This window comes from Aulonocara stuartgranti (genome assembly GCF_965226115.1).
Source record: "Aulonocara stuartgranti genome assembly, chromosome: 12".
NCBI lineage: Eukaryota > Metazoa > Chordata > Actinopteri > Cichliformes > Cichlidae > Aulonocara > Aulonocara stuartgranti.
The window spans coordinates 39,001,897-39,022,503 of NC_138948.1; the positions used below are offsets into that span (position 1 = coordinate 39,001,897).

At 39.4% G+C, this 20,607-nt stretch overlaps 1 protein-coding gene across 2 annotated transcripts; it reads left to right on the forward strand.

The window, feature by feature from the left end:
• The first annotated feature begins 12,062 nt into the window (after positions 1–12,062).
• Positions 12,063–19,698, forward strand: LOC309719305 (E3 ubiquitin-protein ligase DTX3L). 2 transcript variants are annotated; one of them, XM_082555338.1, is made up of 5 exons: positions 12,063–12,168; positions 14,533–15,504; positions 17,018–17,235; positions 18,296–18,372; positions 18,626–19,698. In XM_082555338.1, exons 1-4 carry the CDS (start codon positions 12,145–12,147, stop codon positions 18,363–18,365), a joined length of 1,284 nt encoding a protein of 427 aa, XP_082411464.1. In that variant the 5' UTR covers positions 12,063–12,144; the 3' UTR covers positions 18,366–18,372; positions 18,626–19,698. The 2 variants fall into 2 exon arrangements, with proteins under 2 accessions (XP_082411464.1, XP_082411465.1); XM_082555339.1 differs by having other exon boundaries at positions 18,296–18,361.
• Positions 19,699–20,607: the final 909 nt, after the last annotated feature.

Here is a 20,607-nt window from a genome sequence, read left to right on the forward strand (position 1 = left end):
AGAGCAGCTTATAGAAGAAAGAAAAGTCTGACACATTTTAACCCACAGCCCTGGAGAACACTGAGGCTGCTTAGCTAATGCATAGCAATCAATAACACTGCACAATGTTTAAGCTCACTATGATAATGCATGTAAGTCAATATGATTGTTTGAGAGAAACTGCACCTCAGAGAGCAGCAGTAGGGGGGCATCAACAAAAAGCTCGAGTCCAGAGAGTTTCCATTAAAACAAAAGAAAAGAGCAGGATTTTAATTCCCCCCAGAATTCTTCAAACCTCATGAATAAAGATGTGAAGAAGAAAAATGTTCACTGAGGAAATTCTGCCTTCTGTTTGAGATCATCAGTTGATCTGTTCTAAGGTAATTAAGTGAAGATTAAATCCTCAAGAATCTATGTTTTACTTAAAAAATATATTTCACTATGTTATGTACTCCAAGTATTAAGAGGAAATCTAAATGGTAAATGGTAAATGGCCTGTATTTATATAGCGCTTTTCTAGTCCCTAAGGACCCCAAAGCGCTTTACATATCCAGTCATCCACCCATTCACGCACACATTCACACACTGGTGATGGTAAGCTACATTGTAGCCACAGCCACCCAGCCACAATCTAGAACCGGAGCAGTTTGCAGCCGAGTGTGAAGCAGCAGAAATGAGAATCAGCACCTCCAAATCTGACACTATGGTCCTCAGCCGGAAAAGGGTGGAGAGGCCACTCTGGGTCAGGGACGAGTTCCTGACTATACGCATAGATATAGTCAGCTGTGGAACCTGTGTTTGCTGAATCTCCCACAGCATAGTAACGAGGATGTAAGAAAAGAGGTGATGGATATAATCGCCCTGATCATCCCAGAGGAAAAAAACAAATTCGAGTCCATGATAGAGACTGTTCACAAAGTTGGTCGAACAACAGATGAAAACAGCTCACGCCCCATCATCATACAGTGCACCATGCGCACCTTCCCACACAAAGTGTGGAATGGCCATCATTGATGGTGTAAGACACACGGCATAAAGAAGAGATTACTACAAGAATCGCAAGATGTACCTTAAGTTCCCTTTGTAAGTTCCCTAACATTAACAGGTATTTCAACTACCTCAGGCTCACAATGTTACTGTTCAGTGTTTAATAATTTTGTGACACATGTACATTATGATTCTTTTTTTATTTGAAATACCTCAGGTTCATTCGGTAATATGTTTACAACCAACAATAACCTCTTTATATTTTCTATAAAACTTTTCATACCTCCAAGTTAGTCGTACGAATATTTGACAAACATTATTATGGTAATGTTTGGACTTGTTTGCGTTTTACGTTGTGAGTAGTTAAACACAAACTTTTATAGGAGTATAAATGTTAATTTGCTTCAGCGTTTGGGTCACTTCATTGGAAAGGAAAAAAAACAAAGAAAAAAAGTCTGAAGAATTTTACGTAGGTACTCAAAACTTAGTGTTCCCTTTTGAGAGTATCTTCTTTAGGTGTTTATACCTTAGCACCTTATAAGTTTCTAGTTAATTTAATAGACATCCAGTTCACTTTATTCGTTCCCTTCTTCCCTTATGGCAGGCTTAAAAATGCTATCCCTTAAAGCTCAAGGTATTCATGACAGTACCAAAAGAAAGTCCATTTTCATCTTCTGTAGACAGAAAAATTCTGATTTGATTTTCTACAAGAAACTCATTCGTGTGATAATGATGTAAAATTTTGGAAAGCAGGGTGGGGTGATCACTGTTATTTGTGCTATACCTCTCAACATTCGGCAGGCGTAGCTGTTAGGTTTAAATTGTTAAATGTTATCATTGTGTTACTTAAATTTTTAAGTCTTAGTTCAAACAGCATGATCAAAGACATTCCTTTGTTTCTATTGCCCTCCCCAGCCTGTTGGTGGGGGAGGCTGTAGTGTTTATTATAGGCACATCCTATGTGAGGGTTCTGTTTTCTTGCTTAGTAAGTTTCCTGCTTTTATGATCCTTTTGGTGAGCAGGAGGTCACACAAACACACACGTGCTTACACGTGCACACACATACACACGGTACCTTATCTTTTATAACCATAGGGGGGTTTACAATGGGTGGTGCTTGTGTGTACTCTAACTGTTTTCAATAAAAGGCGGCAAGCGGAGGCCAGTTCTTCGAAGTGGTCTAAGACGGAGGGCAGAAGGGCTGCTCTGAGATCCTCCCTTGCGCAAGTAAAATCGCTGTTCGTCTTGCTTCCTTGTCATTAAGGGGAATAAGTGTCTAAACCAGCGGGGCCTGTGGAAGCACAGACCCAACAGTAGCCATTCTGCTTAACAACTTTAAAGGTAACATTATTGAGTCATTGTCTTCAGATGAATGCAGATGCATTATTCTGGTTTTCAAATTGGACAACACCTTCTTTATAATCTGTAATTTATACAGTCATAAAAACACAAATCAGGCCAAATCTATGTGCATACAATTATCTGAGAAACTTGATTCTTAAAATCAAAATACAAGGGAGCCCACATGATTCTTGGAGGAGATTATAATGATGCTCCAGACGATCTTATAGATAGAGTACCAATAAGAACATCTCAACACTCACAATTTAAAAGCACTGCGTTTTTCTGTGAACAACTTGCAGATATAGACGTATGGAGATTCTCTGATACAGAAGATTTTACCTGGAGCAATGCAAATAGATCTCTACAATCCAGAACTGACTTGTGGTTAATATCTTCTTCATGTTTGCATTCTGTTTCAGAATCTTCTCATGATTTTGCTCCATAAACTGATCACAATTCACGTAGTTGGCAATAAACAAAGTCAAAGTAATCTACGTGGTTTTTGGAAGCTAAATAATTATTTATTGAGTGATGATACATTTTGTAATATAGTGGAAAAAACTGCAGAATATTTGGGGATACCAATATGAATCACACACTAAAATGGGTATTTTTCAAATCAAGGTAAGAGAAGCAGCAGTAAGGCGCAGCAAAGAAATAAAACAAACAAACAAATGACTCTAAAGAAATCAGTATTATGAATGAATTAAACATATTCATGAAGAAAGATGCTCTTTCAGATTATTAAGAAATTAAATTGAAAAGACTAAAGGAAGAAATAGATAATGCATATATTAACATGCACATGAACTCTCACCCCCGTTCTCTGCGACCTGCTGGAGCGGGGGGGGGGGGGGGGGGGGGGGGGCTAGGAGGAGGAGTTGGCCGTCCGACTGCGGTCTGGAGGGTGGGGCCTCCCTGCTGCTGCGGAGTCGGGGCGGTCTGCCTCCCCCCACTGCAGGGAAAAGGGTAACACCACCTGGGTCTGGGTGCAGTTCCCCCCTCCAGGGGCAAGGGTACCTAGACCCGGTTTGTAGAGTACGCTTGGGGAGTGTGATCGTGTGTACAGCGTCTCTTTATGTCTGTCTCCACGTTGGTTGAGTGTGGAGTAAGTGCATATGAGAGCATGAGGGTGGGAATGGATGTTTGTATCTGTGTGTGCCTGTATGTCTGTGTCTATATTAGAGATGGACCGATCCGATATTACGTATCGGTATCGGTCCGATACTGACCTAAATTACTGGATCGGATATCGGAGAAAAATAAAAAATGTAATCCGATCCATTAAATATCACGAAAGCACCTCACAAAACTTGCAACACGCCGTAACTCACCTCAGAACGTTAGCACGTCGGAGCAGTATGCATCACGTGATAGAGCGGCTGTGGCATGTGGGACCTGTCGGTGGTCTGGATAGCATTTGGAGCTTCGCTAGCAACCCGGCATTTCATCTCCGACAAAGTTATCCCCGAGAGAAGTAAAGCAAGTGTGTAAGTCCATCTCTGAATGTTTGTAAAGCATTCCTGCGTTAAGCTTAACAACCGATATATGGAGCGACTGCCTCTTCTTGCTGCTACTTCAATCATGAAACTGCTTAATGATCAGCTGATCGTCTCTTGTTTGTTTTTGGCCCACTTTGCACCAGAAAGAGGAAACCAGCGGCTGAACAACAGCAGCACGTTTAAGCTTGATCAGCTGTTGTTAGAATGTATTTATTATTACTTTCTACTCGAGGATCTTTTTCTACGTAGCTGACGCTGGTAACTGTGCAGGGGCGCATCTAGCAAAGTTTAGCCAGGGGGGCCGATAGGGCATGAACAGGGAAAAGGGGGCACAAAGACATACTTTTCTTTCTTATTCTCATTTAAAATGTCGAGCTTTTAATAAATAATTATCTGACACCCAAAGTTTTAATTTGATGTAAAATGTATAGAAGTCAATTACTGTATATAGTGACTATTAAGTCTAATATACCCTAGTAAGCTGTAGTACTTTGGGAAGGTACCATCTGTGCAGTCTGCAATTTTGTTGAAGAAAGATGTTGAATCTATTTAATATTTCTTGAAAAATAATTGATTTCTGTGCATTTTTTTTTCACACTGCATCAAATTAAGGTTGATTACGTCGATTAAGCATCATGAGGTGGAGCGTGAGGGGTGGTTCCCTATTTTTTATTTATTTATTTTTGTTGTTGCTGGGAGTTGGAACCCTATTAGTTAGGTTGCTTAATATTTACGCTAAGTACTCTTTAAAATACCAGAATAGGGAGGATGGTGTAGGTTTAAGTTTATTAGATTGATCAGTATTGCTGAACTATAAAAAATTTTTTTGCATACAGGTATAACAGAATAGCTTTAGTGTAGTTGTTGTTTTAAACTTGAGTATGAACTTATACAAAATGCAGCAAGATATTTAAAAAACTGTTTTGTTGATTAAAAAACACTATATCGGATTCATATCGGTATCGGCAGATATCCAAATTTATGGTATCGGTATCGGACATAAAAAAGTGGTATCGTGCCATCTCTAGTCTATATGTCAGGTTGGGTATCAGACGCCACCTCTCTGGGGACATCTCAGGCCCTCCAAGGTTTGGAGGCCTATCTCCCCCTACCACCACTTCCCCTGCCAGTGGCGGACTCCCTCAGACATCGGTGCGTTGGTGGTTCTTTGTGTCTGGGGATGGCGTCCAGGTACACACCGGCTCACTCCTTGGCGGCCGCTTATCGGGGCCTGGAGCCTGGGGCTCGCTCGGGCCACTTCGGAGGTGGGGTGCCCCCGGCCTCTCTGCCTGGGGCTCGGTCACTCAGGCACGGCTGGCTGCCGGCGGAGCTCACGGGCGCGTCACTGCAACTCCCCCTGGCTTCTGCTCCGCGGCTGCTGGGCGAGCCCTCATCTGGGACTCTCCTCAGCTCTTTCTGGGACAGTGGCGCGGCTGCCCCTCTGTTGGTCTTCCTTGGTCTCTTGTGTTCTGGGGCCCTCTGGATGTCTGGAGTTTTGATCTCCTCCATACCTGCTTCATGCCCTGGAGGACGGGGCTGTGGCCCCCCCACACCCTCTAGCAGATCATTACATGAAGGAAACTTTTAAAAACAAGCGCGTCCATGCTCACAGGTGTACACACGGGTGATCACACCCACAAACTACACCCTTTTTGGCTCCTACCTCAAAGCACACTGTGTTCTGTTGATCTTATGTGCTGCACAATAATGTTTAACATTTAGTATTTACTGTCATATTCCCATATATCATTGTGATGTTGTTTATTCTATTACTCTTGTTCTCTTCTGCTTGTTTTCTTTTTTCTTTCTCAGCAGGTGATCCAGGTGATTGATATATGCATTTTTTTTCTCTGCTCATTCTGTTGGTTTTTGTTTTTTGCCCTTCTCCCCCGTCCCTCTTCTCAGCTGTTTCTCTTTCCCTCTTTCTTTCTCCTCTTCTTTCCTCCAGTCAAGTCTGTCCCGTATTCAACAAGTGAAAATAAAATAAACAATAAAAGGTGAATCAAATGGACCATTACGGCAAGGCTGGGATGGTCAATTTGGTAAAGTAAATCCGTTGGGCATCTTTCTTTGCCTTTAGACAACAATTCTGATGCAAAAGAGCCAAACGGGACAGGCCAAAAAAAAAAAAAAAAAAGGAAATGTGAAGCTCACACTGGAGGTAATGGTGCTGACCTAATTGCGTGAGGTACGAGTTTAGATTACGTCCAGTGATTAGAAATATGAGCTGTGTGTTTGTGGGTCCATTTGTGAGCATGAAAGAAAATGGCTACAGCTATACCCTGCAGACAGTAGCATAGCAGTATGGAAGAGTTTAAATTAATAACTTTAATAAATGATGTCATTCTAATATTTATCATTTCATTTCAAACTGTGCAAAAAATATGATCTCATTATTTAAAAAAAAAAAAGAAAGAAAGGAAAAACAAAGTTCTGTAGCAAGGCCAGTTTTGCTTAGTATGGTTGGCATTGTTTTACTGAAAAGATCAGAGTTCCATGAAAACGTTGTCAGAATGGAAGCAGATGTTGCTCTAAAACCTGAATTATGCGGTATTAGCAGCGCTGATGCCAAGTAACAGTCTGTTTACGACTTATATTTACTGGGACATCTTATTTAGCACTAGCTAAACAGTTAGCCAAACAGTTAGCTATAAGTTAGCTAGAGGTTCAATGTTTGAAGCTAGTTAAACTAATAGTCTAAAAAATTACTTTTTCTTCTTAAGAAAAAAAAAGAAAAGAAAAGAAAAACATGCACTGTTCCAAAAAATAGTAATGTCAAAGTATCTTACTGTATATTTTACAGTTTTGTACTGTCTTTCTAGAATATCATTAAATTTACATAAGTAGAATGTGATTTTACATGTCAAAGGTAAAATAACATAACATCACTGTAAATATAGTAAAACACAATTTACTTGTTTTTTAAATATATTGTTTTGTACATGTGCATATTTAGATTGTAAAAATACATTCAGAAATGTATCATAATTTCACAAATATTTGTCTGTTATGTGAGAGAATGATCTGTTAAATTCAAATGTAATACTATGGAAAAATATATAAAATGATCAAAAATTAATGAGAATAATCAATAATTAAAGGAGTATTTGAATTATAATTTTGCTGAAAATTTCATGTCATCCAGGTCTGATTCAATAATTCAGAGGTAACAAGTGAAAATATAATTAATAGGAATAAAAACATAAAAAACATATAAAACATTGCACGGCCACGCTGTGCTAATTATATATTTTAAAAAATAAATGTAGAGGTAGGAATTGCAATTAATATAAATCTCAAAGTATTCACAACATTCCTGAAAAGAAATAGGCCTCTGCACCTGGGGTGAGGGTGTGGCCATGAAAACAATGTGACATGCCATTGGATGTTGGGACACATAATAACATGACGCTAAGCATCGGCCAATGAATGTGAACTAACAACCACAAGGTCGCGGGTATGGCAGCACTGTAGGAAAACATCCTAATATAAAAGTATTGTACTGTGCATTTTACAGTTTTGTTCTGTTCTTCTAGAATATCATTAAAGTTACGTAAATAGACTGATTTCACATTTCAAATGTAAATTAACGTTAAATCACTGTAATGCAATAAAACATAATTTTCATAATTATTATATGTATCTGTCTGTACATATGCATATTTAGATTGTGTGAGATTATAATATTATTTTATGCCACGTTAGACCCCTAATTAAAGATTGTGAATTATTATGTAGTTTTAGTTTGCATTATTCTCCTGAATTAGAAGAAGGTGATAACTATTACATTTGTTAAACTGATTTGCATTATATTAGACTGCTGATTTATTGTGAATGAATGATATTGTTTTATGATGCATTATACTGCTGAGTTATAAGAAATACTGTTCGCAGAGAGTTATTGTCTTATTTGTCTGATTAGAAGAGAACAGAACATGCTGGAGTTTTCTGCCCCATCTCAGCAGGAGCAGATAAACAGGGAGCCAAGGTCGTAGCTTAGGCGCCGTGTGAGAGAAAGCATGTGAATGTTTAGGCTTTTATGATTAGGTGGGGGCCACTAGAGGCTATAAGAGTTTGATCAATGCTCCACCATTTTGAGATCTGAGGCTGTCTGCGTACGGTGTCCATCTCCCACGCATGTGATCATTAAAATCATCGTTTGACTCAACCCGACCGGACCAGTGTTGTTATTGTGGTTTTTCCTCTTGTGTCCATCCCCAATATTTGAATCCGTAACAGTTGTTAAAATACATTCACAAATGTATCATGATTTCACAAATATCTGTCCGTTATTTGAAAGATTGAACTGTTGAATTCAAATGTAATGCTATGGAAAAGTATATAACATGATTCCTATAAGCGTGTGTTACATCACATAAGTATTATTATCATTGCTATTTAGGGCGATCGTGGCTCAAGAGTTGGTAGTTTGCCTTGTGATTAGAAGGTTGCCGGTTCGAGCCCCAGCTCGGGCACTCTTGGTATTGTGTCCGTGGTCAACACTCTTCACCACCTACTGGTGATGGCCAGAGGGGCCAATGGTGCCATATGGCAGCCTCGCCTCTGTCAGTCTGTCCCAGGGCATGCAATCCATTATCATTTAAACCAACTGTATATTTCTGTACATTTACGTATTATGATTCATATTGCCACATTCATTGACCTTGTTTATAGGTAATTTCATTGTTTGATCACGTTAAAATGTTTCCGAATTTGATGTCTAAACGCACTTTGAAAAGGTCTAATCCCATGTAAAATTAGCGCAACAAACTCTATTTTCATTACTGAAACTAACTGTATTTTCATGAGAAAGTTATTTTCTGTTATTTTACGGTAGTATTTTGGCGCCTCAGCTGCTGGAATATTACTGTTTTTTTAGGATTTGTTTTTTTTCCTATTTATAGATAATTTCATTGTCTAATCACATTAACATGTTCCTAATTTAATGTTTAAGATTACTTGAAAAGGCAAGATCCCATGTAAAATTAGCGCAACAAACTGTATTGTCATTACTGGAAATAACCGTATTTTTATGAGGAAGTTATTTTCTGTTATTTTACGGTAGTAAAATAGCTGCCGGAATATTACCGTTTTTTTTAAGATGTTTTTTGTAACAGTGTGGCTACAGGGGCTTTTATAAAGTCCAAAGCAAAATGGCTAGAACAAGGTGAAAGAAATTCTTGTTACTTTTGTGCTCTTGAGAAACGAAACCAAAGAAGAAACAATATATCTGCCCTTAAGATTGATAATAACATAACCACTAATCATTTAGATATCTCAAAACATGTTGGTTCATTCTACAATGATATATACAAATCAAATTGTAATATCAATGATTGCGATAGATTTATCGAGTCAGTTAAAAATTTTGCACCAACAATCTCAGAAAACTTTAAAACTAATTGTGAACGTCCCATAACAAAATCAGAAATTTCAGAGGCACTTCGATCAATGAAAAAGGGCAAATCTCCAGGCAAAGATGGTTTATCAGTGGAATTTTATTTACATTTCTCGGATATCATTGTTGATCCTTTATTAGAATTATTTAAGGAATGCCGTGATAGAAAAGAAATGTCCACAAGCATGAAACAGGGTATTATAACTTTAATTCCTAAACCTGATAAAGATCTTCTATAGAAAATTGGAGGCGTATCACACTTTTGAACATAGATTTTAAGATCATCTCATTGGTCTATGCCAAAAGATTTAAAAAAAAAATCTTGATGAGATCATAGCTGAAACGCAAACCGGATTTATGACTAACCGCCATATCAGTTCAAACATAAGGCTTATTTTTGACCTATTACACTACCCTGACAATATAAATAATGGTTCCCTTATTGTGTTTCTTGATTTTTATAAAGCTTTCGATACGGTAGAACATTATTTCTTATTTAAAGCACTGAAAACTTTTGGTTTTGGTCCACACTTTGTGTCAACTATCAAAATGTTTTATAAAAATATTGACAGTTGTGTTATACTATATCCAAATACTACTAAGATTTCCAGTCATGAGATCTGTTCGCCAGGGTTGCCCAATTTCACCCTTTTTATTTTTGATTGTGGCTGAACTACTTTCATTACACATTTTGAATAGCCCAGTAATTAGGTTTATCTGTTATGGGTAAAGAAATCAGACTGACTCAACTAGCAGATGACACTGTTTTATTCTTAAAAAACAAAGATCAGATTGAAAAGGCTATTTCATTAATAGACAAATTCTCAACTGCCTCTGGATTAAAAATAAGTCTAAATGTGAAATTTTATTTTTGTACCAATCAAATGTCAAATCTTTATACGATATTCCTGTCAAAAACTGTGTTAGATACCTTGGTATTCATGTCTGTAAGAATGACACGGAGCGTCAACAACTCAATTTCTCTCCCAGGATGGAAAAAACTAAAACTATGTTGAACTTATGGCTCCAAAGAGACCTATCAATTTTTGGTAGAATCCTTTTGACTGGAGGTGTTTCCAGATTTGTGTATCCAGCCCTTTCCGTTAATGTGTATGATTCCATGTGTAAAAATATTTTGTTAACTTTGTATGGAAGAATAAGCACCATCATCTGAAAAATCATTGCTTTGTGGAACTAAAAATAAAGGTGGTTTTGGCCTTCTGGACTTCATGGACCTGAACTATACATTTAAGGTGAAATGGCTAAAAGAATGCTTAAAATCTCCTGGATCATTATGGCATTTCATGCCACATAACATTTTTAGGAATGTTGGAGGTCTACAGTTCTTATTGTCTTGTAATTACAGTATATCAAAGTTACCAGTTAAAAACAGCTTGGAAACGATGTTGTTCACATAACTTTTCTCCACATAGATCTATTATCTGGAATAATGAATGTATCACTAAAAGGAACAAATCACTTTATTTGCAGAATTGGATTGATAAAAAGATAATCTATTTAAAAGACTTATTTGACGTTGAAGGCCAACTACTTAGTTATAATGACTTTATTACTGAAAAAAACATTCCCTATCAAATTTAAAGATTTTAGTTCAGTAATAAAGTCCGTTCCTAGTGGACTGATTGATTTAATGAAAGGCTACAAAAAACAGAACACACCACATGCATCCGTTAACACTCTTTATATAAATGGTATTGATCTCTTAAGCAAGAAATGCACCAATAAACATATTAGAGAATGTTTGTATAATGCGAAGAAAATAACTCCAAGAAGGAAGTTTTTTTGGAATGCTATTTTTGAAAATATCAACTGGGATAAGGCAAGGCTTATTCCTTTTAGATTTTGTATCACAAACAAAATAAGAGAATTACATTTACAACAGGAAAATACTACATAACATTTTAAAACATAACATATACACAACATTTTTTTTGTGCTCAGTTGCAGTATCCAGATGAAATTCATAATCATGCCACACGATTCTCAACCAACCACAATTTAGTAATTCCTCGTGTTAAAAGTAACTTTTTGAAAAACTCTGTTATATTCAGAGCATCGTTTCAGTGGAATAAGTTGCCTGAGGCAATAAGAGAATTGGCTTCAATTCATAATTTTAAAAATCACCTAAAAGCCTATTTAGGCAGTTTTTAATGTATTTGTAAAAATTGTAGAGGGTAATATCACTTGTAATGGAAATTGTGTATTTTGTTTGAGTGTTTTGTTTTGGTTTTCTGCTTTTATATAATTTTTAATATTCACATGTTTACATTTCAGTATTGTAAAACTTTACTGTAGATCTAATTGTTGTAACATTTTATTTGGAGATATTTGATGGCTTGGGCCCCAGGAAGACTAGCAACCACTGTTGTAGAAGCTAATGGGGTTCCTTATAAATAAACAAATAAACAAACAACATTTCAAGATTCTGTGACACTGATAGAAAATTTACCTTTCGTAAAACTAAACCTGAAAGTGTAACTCATTTGTTTAATTTCAAAACTCAACCCATTTGTTTTTGATTGAAATGGAATATTACTTAAACTCTCTTAAATCAACTTCAAATAAATTGATTGAAATTCATTCCGAAATTTTCAACAAATGAGCTGTCACAGATACAATTTTCAAGTACAAAGCTATTATGAAGTCTGTCACGTCCCTCTTTTTTCCCTGTATTTATTTATTTACCCTTCTTATTTTCAGTGTACTGCTTATTGTTGCGCTGATTTGTCCTGTATCTCGACTGTACAAACTGAACTGGAATGACTGACTGTTCACGTTACAGTTTCAAATAAAGTTTTGAAAAAAAAATTCAAGGTTAAAAAAAGTTGTTTCCAGTTTGATCACGTGATGAACAAAGGCTGAAAGTGAAAGCAGGCGAGGGTCGGGTCTGCGCCGAGTCCACAGACAGCTGCAATGTCCGCGATCAGCAGAGCAGAGGTAGGTGCTTCTGTTCTCATGTACAGCTAAGGAAGCACAACAACGTTTTTACGGCGGTCCGGTTTGCGCAGTGTAGCCTGCACCGTATCTGCGCAGTTGCTCTGGCAGCACGTAGGGTTAGAGTGCGCTGCTTTCTCTTCTTTAGTTCATCGCAAAAGCAGCTTATACAAAACAGCGTTAACAGAGTTAACTGCGATACGGCGCTCACACCGCTGTTTAATACGACTTCCGGTGTTCTGACAAAACACCCTACCTATCAAGCTGTGAATCTCTGATTAATACGAGCACATTTCTGCTCTGAGCTCTTCCACTCGTGCTACGGTACTTTGGCTGTATCCCAGTTCAGGGTCTGCAGCCTTAAAGGCCGCATTTTAAGGCCGATTACGTCACAGCGACGCGACGAAGGTTGCTCGAAATGCGGCCGTCAAATGCGTCCTACATTTCCCTGAATTTAAGGAGACTTCGGCTGAATCCCCATTCAGGGTCTGCAGCCTTAAAGTATGCAGCCTCAACGGTCCTCAAGGGCCGCGTACTCAAAGACCGCTAAGGCCGGAAGTGTGAGGCTTGTGAAGTGGGACGGTCTAGCCTCCGTCGCGCTGCCCAGGTTGCCTAGCAACCATGATAGCTGGAAACCTGTGGTTGACAGAAAAGAAGGAGAAAATGTTTTGTTCGTTTGTTTGTTTGTTTCTACATGAGCTTTGTGTGATTTAATAAGTATCTGAGGCTGAGACCACAGGACTGTAAAACATGATTGTTGGGCTTCATATCTGTACTGAACAAAGATTAGCTAGTAAATAACAATTAGTTAATGTTGTTCATGAGACTAAAGTCAGTGTAAATGTGATATGGCCAATATTATAGTTATTATACTAATCATTATTAGTTATTACAGCAGTGAGTTTGAACTCTCAAATCAAATCATTTCTATTGTACCTGCACATCACATGTGTAGGTACACTGGTGCAGCACATGTGAGTGAACTCTGTGTCAAACACTGAGCTTCAGTAAAGATTCGAGTTGCAGCTATTTATATGTCCTATCACCTTAAATCTTCACTCAAAGACACTCAAGTATTTTTGACAGTGTATATACAGATGTATTATATATAAGAGACAAATGTTGTTCCTTCAGTATGTTGTCATTACTAAATTTGGCTCAATGCTTACTTATATGTGTAAAAAGCAAATGTACGAGCTGTGATAACTGTGTCTGATAGAATGAAGAGTAGACTGATATATGAAATATTCCTTTATTGGGTGAGAAAATCAGACCATGTCATAACTGCTGTAAGTCACACAGAATAGATATCAGAGCCTTAAACAGGCTGACTTCTGCTAAATGGGTCAAACTGGGCAGAAAGTCTACAAACACATAACATCCTTGTGCCGTGATATTCAGGACTGCAAACCGAGCAGCATCACTGACTTTCAGCTTGTTGTGTTTGTGGATATATGACTGACTTTAATTATCCACAAAATCATCACATTGGCCATCACAATGGTACAATACTGAACATGATGTTCTTTTTGATGGCACTATTCTTCATAACATGAATCATAATCATCATCATCATTAATGATAATACTTAGAGATCTTCCTGACCCTAACGCAGTGGAATATTCCTCTTGTTTGTTATGTAGAATAGAATAAAGTAGAGTAGATTAGAATAGAATAGAATAGAATAGAATGCCTTTATTGTCACTATACAGTTGTACAATGAGATACAGAGCATCTCCTACTCAGTGCAAACATGGGGGCGGGGTGCACAGTTCTGCAGCAGTATTAAAAATATATATAAAATGTACAAATATACAATCCGGTGTAAAAAAAAAAAAAGTAAATATGTAAATAAATAATGTTTGTATATACAGTTCAGGTTGTTGCACATAGAATTTAATATTGCACATTCATACTATCATTATATCTCTCGGCTGGCCTGGGAACGCCTTGGTATTCCCCCGGATAAGCTGGAGGAGGTGGCTGGGGAGAGGGAGGTCTGGGCCTCTTTGCTTAGGCTGCTGCCCCCGCGACCCGGCCCCGGACAAAGCGGATGAAGATGGATGGATGGATGGACATTCATAGAGGAGAATGGGGGGTGGGACTGTGTTATCAGTGCATGTGTGGGTTAAGGGTGGTTATGGTTATTCCTGTTGTCCTATATGTCGTGCACAGCTGGTGTGGAGCACCAAGAATTTTGTGACAATAACAGGCTATTCTATTCTATTGTGTTTCTATTTGTTTGTCTAACGTGGCAGCTCTGGTATGGACACAGTTCTTGACTCAATATTCTGAGCTTTATTATAATGTAGTGCATTTTAATGGCATTGATGATCAAATAACTAAAGCTGTCCTGTCTCGTTGCAGTTTTTCACAGACATCATTCTCAGCATTGATGAAACTCCTTTTAAAGATAAGGGAACATTAAAGAACATTGTTGAAAGCAGGAAGGATTGTTACTCCTATGAGAAGAAGGGTTCCTGTTACAGAGTGAAAGGAACCTTTGAACAGCTGCACAAACTTGTAAGAAGATGCCAAAGAGCGACCGATCATCACAGTACTGCTACACATGGACGGACAGGTCAGCACAGTCATCACGCTTCCACTCGTGTCAAATCTGTGGAAGTGTCTCGGGTTGTTATGGACTACATTAATAAAAAATGTGACGAAAAACTTGGAAAAATTCTTGGAAACTGTTCACTGGTCCCTGTACCACAGTCTGACATCACTGCACAGATTACTTTCAGACCACAGAGCGACTCGTTCCGCCAAGCTGCCTTTGTCAGGCAGAGGTTCATCACATTTTACCAGAGAGTTGCGTCTGACCTGCACATCATATCTGTCCCTGGGGATCTACACGAGCAGAACAAGCTGCAGAGAAAATTCCCAACTCTCATCTTTGAACCAAGCAACAATAAACTAACAGTCATGGGACCTTTTCCACACATAGCTGAATTTAAGGAGTTTCTTTGGAAAAATCGTTCAACCAAGCGTCTGGTCAGCAAAACTCCAACAGACAGTCTGAGCAACAGAATCTCAGCGTCTTCATCGGCACACAAAGATCCTGATGATGAATCCTGCCCCATCTGTATGGAAACAATAGTCAGAAATAAGAAAAAGACACTGCGGTGCAAGCACTCTTTCTGCAGCGACTGTCTGGAGAAAGCTTTTGTATACAAGCCAGTCTGTCCCACCTGTGGGGAGTTATATGGCACTCTAAAGGGGACACAGCCTGATGGAGGCACTATGGAGGTCACCAAAAACACTTCACCTTTGCCTGGTTATGAGAAGTATGGAACAATAGTCATCCACTATTATATTCCACGTGGCATTCAAAAGGTAAGAGTGCAGATACAAGGTCATTTTCTCTGTGATCTGCTTCCTGGTTTCAGGCAGACATGTTTGACCCGGTCAGACTCATAATTATTAAACACAGAAATAAGACTAAGGCATAGGCTAAAACTTAACTTTTAGTGTGTGTGTGTTTTTGTTACCCTTTCATGACCCCAGTCTGCAGCATCTAGGTTTCACATCATCATCATCATGTTCCATCTGCTCACCTCACTACCACAAAACTCTGGGCTGCACTTCCACCAGAGCACCACACCACTTCTCCTTTAAATCACATGTCAACATTCATCTGTTCAGAACTGCATACCCGCCATTATAACTTGGTCCTAGTCTCTTGGTACCTTGATTAGTTTTAGAGTTGTGACTCTGTTTACTTTATTTAATCGTCTGTTTTTATTTTGCTGTACTAATGTCAGGTGACCTTGAAATCGTCTCACGGAGCAATCTGAATCTAAAACAAGATACCTGATAGATAGCTAGCCTGAGTCTAGCTCCTGTCACCACCTGGTCCTGGTGACCCTTCTACTACTCTTATCAGTACCTGCACCAGATTTGATCCTGTGTGACTCTTGCAGTGGGCGTGTTTGTCCAATTGCATGACCCTCTTGGTTGTGTTGTTGTGTTGTAGTGAGCAGTCAGTCATGTAGCTTTCCATTGCCCTAGTTCACGTGTCAGTGAATTATGGCTTTGGCTAGTTCACTGACAAAATGTAACTTGTTGTATTTAATTTTATTTATATAGAACCAAATCGCTACAAGAATCACCTGGAGGTGCTTTATATTGTACTGTAAAGAAAACCCTACAGCAGGCATGTCTGCTGCCATGAGCATCAGGCAGCATTGGTCACAGCGTCGGCCCCGTCTGATCCTGCAGGGGTGACAAACTCTGCAGCTTTTGAAGTTGTGTTGTTGACACCTCAGATACTGGTCTTATCGAGGTGTTATCACCTCGTCTGTGCGGCAAAGCTTGATTTATTGCCACTGTTATACGGTCAGTGTTGGGTGTAATGTGTCACAAAGTTCATGTTACTGGAATCACATTACATTTTTCAGTAAAACAGTGGTCTGTACTAAATTCAGTAATTACACGGTGAAAGATCAAAATCCAACACGGACTCGTGTCAACGTGAACTCTTTGATCAGAGCAGGACCCAGTGTGCTCCTGATGTCACCAGCCTGGAGACCTGGGAGGGCTGTGTTAGGAAGGGCGCGCAATATTAAATATTTGTCACATCAAACAAAAACTCAAAGAGGTGTTTTGGAGGTCGTACTCCTGTGTCCTAGCTGAGTGTACATGAAGCACACGGGTGGGTTCATTCGTGTGAGACTCACAACTTCTGTCTTGTGTGCATAATTTTAAGAATTTCTCAGCACATATAAGCTTTACTTTTATAAAGAGTAATAAAGAAAGCAACTGCAAACTACAGCTACCTGAGAGCCAAATCCACATTGAGTCTAGGCAAGTTAGATAAAGCAGAGAAACCTTTTCTGTCTGTCTGCAGGAGGAGCATCCCAGCCCAGGTCAACCATATGAAGGAGCATCCCGGACCGCCTACCTTCCAGACTCCCCGGAGGGCAGGATGGTGCTGGGCCTGCTGAGGCGAGCCTTCGATCAGAGACTCATTTTCACCATCGGACGCTCCACTACCAGTGGCAGAAACAATACAGTCACATGGAACGATATCCACCACAAAACCTCAACACATGGAGGACCGACTCAGTAAGGACAATGGCAACACTGCAGCTCATTGATCGATCATTTTGGATTGATTGTACCCTCAGTCTCTTCTATATTTAACCCTTGTGTGGTGTTCGTATTTTTGTTACTCAGCCAGTGTTCATGGGTCTGGTGGACCCGCTAGAGTTTTGGCTTTCCAATTAACACTATCAAACAATTTTATGTTAAATTACTCAACAGATGTTTACTTCATCCCAATTACAAGACATATGAACAGCAAACATGGTTAATTTTTTCCCTTTACCTTTGTTAGATCACATTTATGAATTAATGTGCTTCTCGTTTTTCTTTTATATAAAATGTTATAAATAAATCAGTTATAATCAAGTGGAGTGAGTGGAAAGACACAACACATTTACACGTGAAAAAATAATTAATTGTTAAATTTTTCTTTTGAAAAAAACTGAACACGGGTCTCACAGACCCGAACACCATACAAGGGTTAAGGGGCGTCCACACAGGAAGCATCGCTAGTGAACATTTCAAGCACCGGTTGCAGAGATCACACTTTATTTACCACATCGGTGGTTCTTTTGTTCACTGTTGCTTGAAGTCGCTTACTTTCATGTCCATGCTGCGGTCTCTGGACGGCACCTGCGGTGTGGACGTCCCCTTACAAATGTACTGATGAGTGCATGTCAGCAGGTTTTTGCCTCCGAACAGTTCTTCCCTTGCAAAGAGAACTAGCGTGTATCGATTCCTTTATTTTACATCAGTCTGTGTTAATGTCTCAGGCTCATTATTAGTTTTCATCACAGGTGAAACTGGCTGTAGTTCAGTTTGGTTTGTTAGTGCTAGTTTACCAGGTGCTATGTCATTTAAGTTAGACACCTTACATATTAGCCCACCTTACAGCCAGACAGCCTTATGAACAACATGCTGGACGTTTCAGACACCAGCAGAACCAGGCAGCCATCTGCTGCTGGGTGGTGAGAGGATAGAGGCGAGCGTACCACAATCAAGGACAAGAGTAGACAGCAGTTAATGACGTGCAACAGTAAGAATATAAGGCAGCACTTATTTTCCTGTGACTGTGTTACAGCTACGGATACCCCGACCCCGAGTATCTCAGCCGAGTTCGAGATGAGCTGAAGGTCAAAGGAATTGAGTAAGTTTAAGGTTTGTGTCTGCACAAAGAACACTTACGATTCCTTTTCTACGTTTTGTCCCTGTTTCATGATTCGACGTTTTGAACATAAACTGTATTTAATATAACCTGTAATGTTGGAAGCAGCTAATATCTGCAAAAGAAGTAACAGTAGTAACACAAAAGGTCAAACACAGTTATGTCCCATTTCAAAAAAAGTCACAAACAGTGCATACGAGTGGATGTAAGGAGCTATGACGTGTGTTTCTGTTCACTTTGTCACAGGTAAAAGACGCAGCCGTCCCAGACTGACCGCTGCTCATCACCAGCTGAAGCCACACGAAGCGTTTCCTCTCGCTGTGCTTTCATGAGTCGTGATTTTTGACAAGAAGCCAGTTTAAGTTGATTCTCCATTAACTCCCCCCCCATTAAATATCAGCTACGTTGTATAAATGCACTTTGGTAACACTAACCAGAGGTCTTAATAAGGAGGATGGCTAACATCCCCAGGGTCACTCAGTTGTGTTGTTGGACCTGCAGTGACTACGTTGTTTCACTCAGTGTCGACTAACAAACATGCAAAGTGCTGGGATGATGCTGATTTTTGTGTTGTTCTTTCATTATATGTATTTAGATGTTTGTACACTGATTAGGAGGCATGTTTGTGACTGTCCAGAACTCCAATTTCCTTTTTTTCAAATTATAAGCCACATGAAGCTAAATGAAGGTAATGTTGATTTCCTCTTCTGAGCACAGGCAGCCACAGCATGGCTCCTCCAGGACTGGTGGTGCTATTCTCCAGGCTGATTGGTCAGTGAGCTGTGATTGTATACCTGTTCAATCACACCTGTAACCTTGAACAGTTTAGAGTCGATGTACGAGGTGAGAAGTGAATCATCACTAAACAAACTAAAGTAACATTCAGCCCACATCACACTTTGAGCTAAAACGTTGCTCTCCAGAGCGTCCGTGAGTGTACAAAGTGTGTGACGTTTAACACACACAGAAAGAGCAAATAGTGCTTGTATGAATGAGTGTGAAGCGCTTTGAAAGAACTGTTCCATTTACTATTCAGGTTTGTGGTGACAGAGTGCTGAATGCAGGGTAGTGTATCAGTGTGTCGACCCACCGACAGGGTGACACAGCTCACTCTACCTGGTGTTTACGTTCAAACCTAAACGTCCCTGTAAGACTTCACTAGTGTTTGGTGAAGCTGTGTTTATCAGTACGCTACAGCAGGCTGCACCACACATCTGTGCCCAGCTGTGTCATCCATCATTTGGTGGACTTTGTATAAAAGTTGCATTTATTCTGACTGAATTCACTGTGTTGCAAACAAATAACAACAAAAACCATGAGTGGGTGTGTCTGTGACTTCTGTTCAGTCATTTTCATTGGAATTGAAGCTGGCCTGACAGATTAGTGCTACACAGCTCACACAAGCACAGAGTTTGGTTTAAACATCGAAGTCACACGTTATGATCTGGCTGTTCTTGGATCTGTTTTCAGGACAGTACACAGACTGGAGGTCCCTTTATTTAGAGAGCACACATCACTTTGCTGCAACATGTCATGCCTTATGCACAAGCCTCCTGATGTCTCTTCTCTTGTTAGATATGGAAAAGAAGAAGGCCATCCTAATTAAGCAACATCCTTCATCACGTTCATGGGGAAAAGGCTTTGTACATTTTGACAGTGAACCATAAACTTATGCCTAATTCAAACACATCAATAGGAGAATGTGAGGTTCGATTCTTCTGACAGCCTGACGTGTACCCAGCTATCCAACAGACGGATCAATCTGAGGAGTTCAGCTAAAACGTAGAGACAACGGCTACATCGGCTCCACTGAGAACCACAGTGGGCAAAGATGTAAACACAGAGCTTCTGATTTACATACTGTAGGTTACACTTTACTGATTAACCCTCTGACTTCACAATGGGATTAGTCGACCAAGTTAAAATAACCTCAGAACTCCTGGGCACATCTTGAGTGGGTTCACTGAGATCACAGACCCACACTCTTTCCACTGATAGTGGTACGGTTCATACTCATTTAAACTGAAAACTGCTTCCAAGAAGAAATAATGGCATTAAAGATACACATCGATGAACATGATGCAATCAGTTTGTGCAGTTCTTAAGGCCTTTTGTTTTTGGTGTGCCGTGGTTGTTACTGGTGAAGGAACCTGCTTACGTTTCAGATGACGTTCTCGATTAGACGGAGTGTCCAGGTTCCCAGACTGAGCTTGTGTGGTGCAGACAGT

Bases quoted from the DNA above. Each gene is read 5' to 3' on its own strand.
- LOC309719305 (XM_082555338.1), top strand. From the start codon at position 12,145: ATGTCCGCGATCAGCAGAGCAGAG. The intron at 12,169-14,532 runs GTAGGTGCTTCT...GTCTCGTTGCAG, and splicing joins CCGCGATCAGCAGAGCAGAG to TTTTTCACAGACATCATTCT. The intron at 15,505-17,017 runs GTAAGAGTGCAG...GTCTGTCTGCAG, and splicing joins TTCCACGTGGCATTCAAAAG to GAGGAGCATCCCAGCCCAGG.